Genomic DNA, 2,467 nt, shown 5'->3' on the forward strand with positions numbered 1-2,467 from the left:
AAACAACAATGCCGTGCTAAGCCTTATTGTACTTCGTTATCATTTTAATTTGATATGTTGTCATATTTAGTTTTTGTGAGTTTGCAGTTCGTGCAACTAGATAAATAACAAAATTGATAACATGCAGAAGTCCGACTCCCGTATTACCTCTTGCGGGTGACCCGAGATAACCCCTCACCGCCGCCTATCGCTCACCACTCCTTGAACCTTTCCTTGATGGTTTCGGCACACACTATGCCGGTAATGGCGGGACTCCGACGACACGATGTTTGTCATATGAGCGGCTACAGTGACAAAATTATGCAATGGTAGCCACCCCCATGTTATTTTCTTTCCTTTTATAAGTCATTCAACCTCAATTTCTTAGACACAGCTATGTGCATCTTGCAACATCATAAGATACATAAACCGGGAGGGTGATCCTTCCATTATACGAAAAAATGATAAACTAGAAAGTTGAGTCAAATCACACCATTTTTAAAACTATAGGGTTCACTAAAATAGGGACATGAGTACCTGAGTCAGTTCCAGGACTCAAATTGTTATCTTCAGCCCACATATATATCGTCTATTTGCTCCTCGAGATCTTGTACATATCCTAAAATGCAACACCCTCCGTTCCTAAATACAAGGTGTTTTGAGATTTCAATTTAAACTCCCAAAATGTCTTATATTTAAGAACAAATGTAGAACAAGTTAAAGCCCCGTAAAATACTTAAAGTAATTTTCGTAGTACCACACACCACAACAAAGAATGTAAAATAATGTGTCTAACACATATCCCAACAACATTAGTTTTGAAATGTGTGGCATCCAGGTGTGGACCAATGGCTCCATGGAGCTAAATGTAATCTGCCGAAACAAAATTCCTTGTGGACTGAAAGGTTAAAAAGAACCTCCACATCACTAGACTACTACTCCCTTCATAATTCAATTTCTCTCTTGTGTCGGTAAATACCTTTTTGTTTGTCATCCAACAAGTGATTCAGAAATACAAATATATAGCTCGAAACCAATTGTCAAGTATCAAATATTGCCCTCCTTCACCGTCACACTGAAGGATTTTCAATTTATATGCTCCAAACAAATCTTCAACGAGAACTTTGAAATTGAGCTTCATTTAAGCTCTAAATATAGGGAAATGTTATGTGTAAAGTTGCATATGGCAGTTGTGTGTGTGTGTGTGTGTTTTTTTTGCAGCAATGGATGGTAGTTGTGTTTGGAAATTGGAACATGTGTGTGAGCTTTTCGGCTCAAACCGTGTAGTAAGTGTAGCTCTGCACAATTTTTAAAGCCACCAAGATAGTTATGACTTGCGCTGGCATACCCAGCAGCTCCACTTGGCGCCCTATATAAACCCCTTTGCCAGTTGCCACTGCCATCACAACTCACATACGGAAACAAACAAACATCAGCCAATTATTCAAGCCAGGCTAGCGATCTCATCGCGCTTGAATCCAATACCAGCACCACCACCGCCGACGACGACATGGGCAACAGCCTGCGGTGCTGCCTGACCTGCATGATCCCCTGCGGCTCGTTCGACGTCGTCCGCGTCGTCCACCTCAGCGGCCGCGTGGACGAGTTCAGCTGCCCGATCACCAGCGGCGCCGTCCTCGCCGCGCACCCCAACCACACCCTCGCCACCGCTTGGTCCTCCGCCGGCGTCGGCTGCCCCACCAAGAAGCTCGTCATCGTCTCGCCCGACACCGAGCTCAAGTGCGGTCGCATCTACTTCCTCATCCCCTCCGCGACCGTGCCGGCGGCCGACAGGAGGAAGAGCCGGCCGAGCTCCAAGAAGAGCAAGCGGCCGAGCAGCCAGGGCAAGAGCGGCGGCGCCAGCACGGCCGAACAGGATAACTACCTGACGGACCTGCTGTCCGAGAAGGCCGCGTCAGGTGCCCACCGGAGGCGGCGAAGCAGCTGCAGGGTCGCCGTGTGGAGGCCGGAGCTCGAGTGCATAGTGGAGGAGACCTCGGATTAGAGAGCTCGAAGAGCACTCTACTTTCCATCCCCACTCCTATTCTTTTCTGTTTCCTCTCTGACCTTCGGATGTCAGTACCACGAGAACGTATTTCTGGTTCTCATATTTCGATACCCTGGCACATGTACAGTGATGTCCAGAGGGTTAAGTGGTTCTTAGATCGGAGATGGGAGGAAACTGAGGCAAAATAATTGTAAGCTCCCCAACAAGCTGTACAGAGAGATTTGGTTGAGTTCATTGGAACTTTCTGAAAAAGATTCTTTCGTGATTGTATACTTCCATGATTTCATCTTTAGTCACCTCCTACTACTGCAAGCACAAAAAATCCACTTGGAACACTGAATTCATTGCACGGATTTTCGACAAAATCCCTACGGGCATCGAACAAGCACTACTTTTATTTTAAAAGTTAAAAGAATACGGACAAAGTGGCAGGGCAAGGTACTTATCCATCTATATTGAAAACAATGCCTATTGTCGACA

At 45.8% G+C, this 2,467-nt stretch overlaps 1 protein-coding gene across 1 annotated transcript; it reads left to right on the plus strand.

The window, feature by feature from the left end:
• The first annotated feature begins 1,366 nt into the window (after nucleotides 1–1,366).
• LOC127344744 (uncharacterized) lies at nucleotides 1,367–2,252 on the plus strand. The gene has a single exon (XM_051371076.2). It carries the CDS (start codon nucleotides 1,490–1,492, stop codon nucleotides 1,982–1,984), a length of 495 nt encoding a protein of 164 aa, XP_051227036.1. The 5' UTR covers nucleotides 1,367–1,489; the 3' UTR covers nucleotides 1,985–2,252.
• Nucleotides 2,253–2,467: the final 215 nt, after the last annotated feature.

This window comes from Lolium perenne, chromosome 3, assembly GCF_019359855.2.
Source record: "Lolium perenne isolate Kyuss_39 chromosome 3, Kyuss_2.0, whole genome shotgun sequence".
NCBI lineage: Eukaryota > Viridiplantae > Streptophyta > Magnoliopsida > Poales > Poaceae > Lolium > Lolium perenne.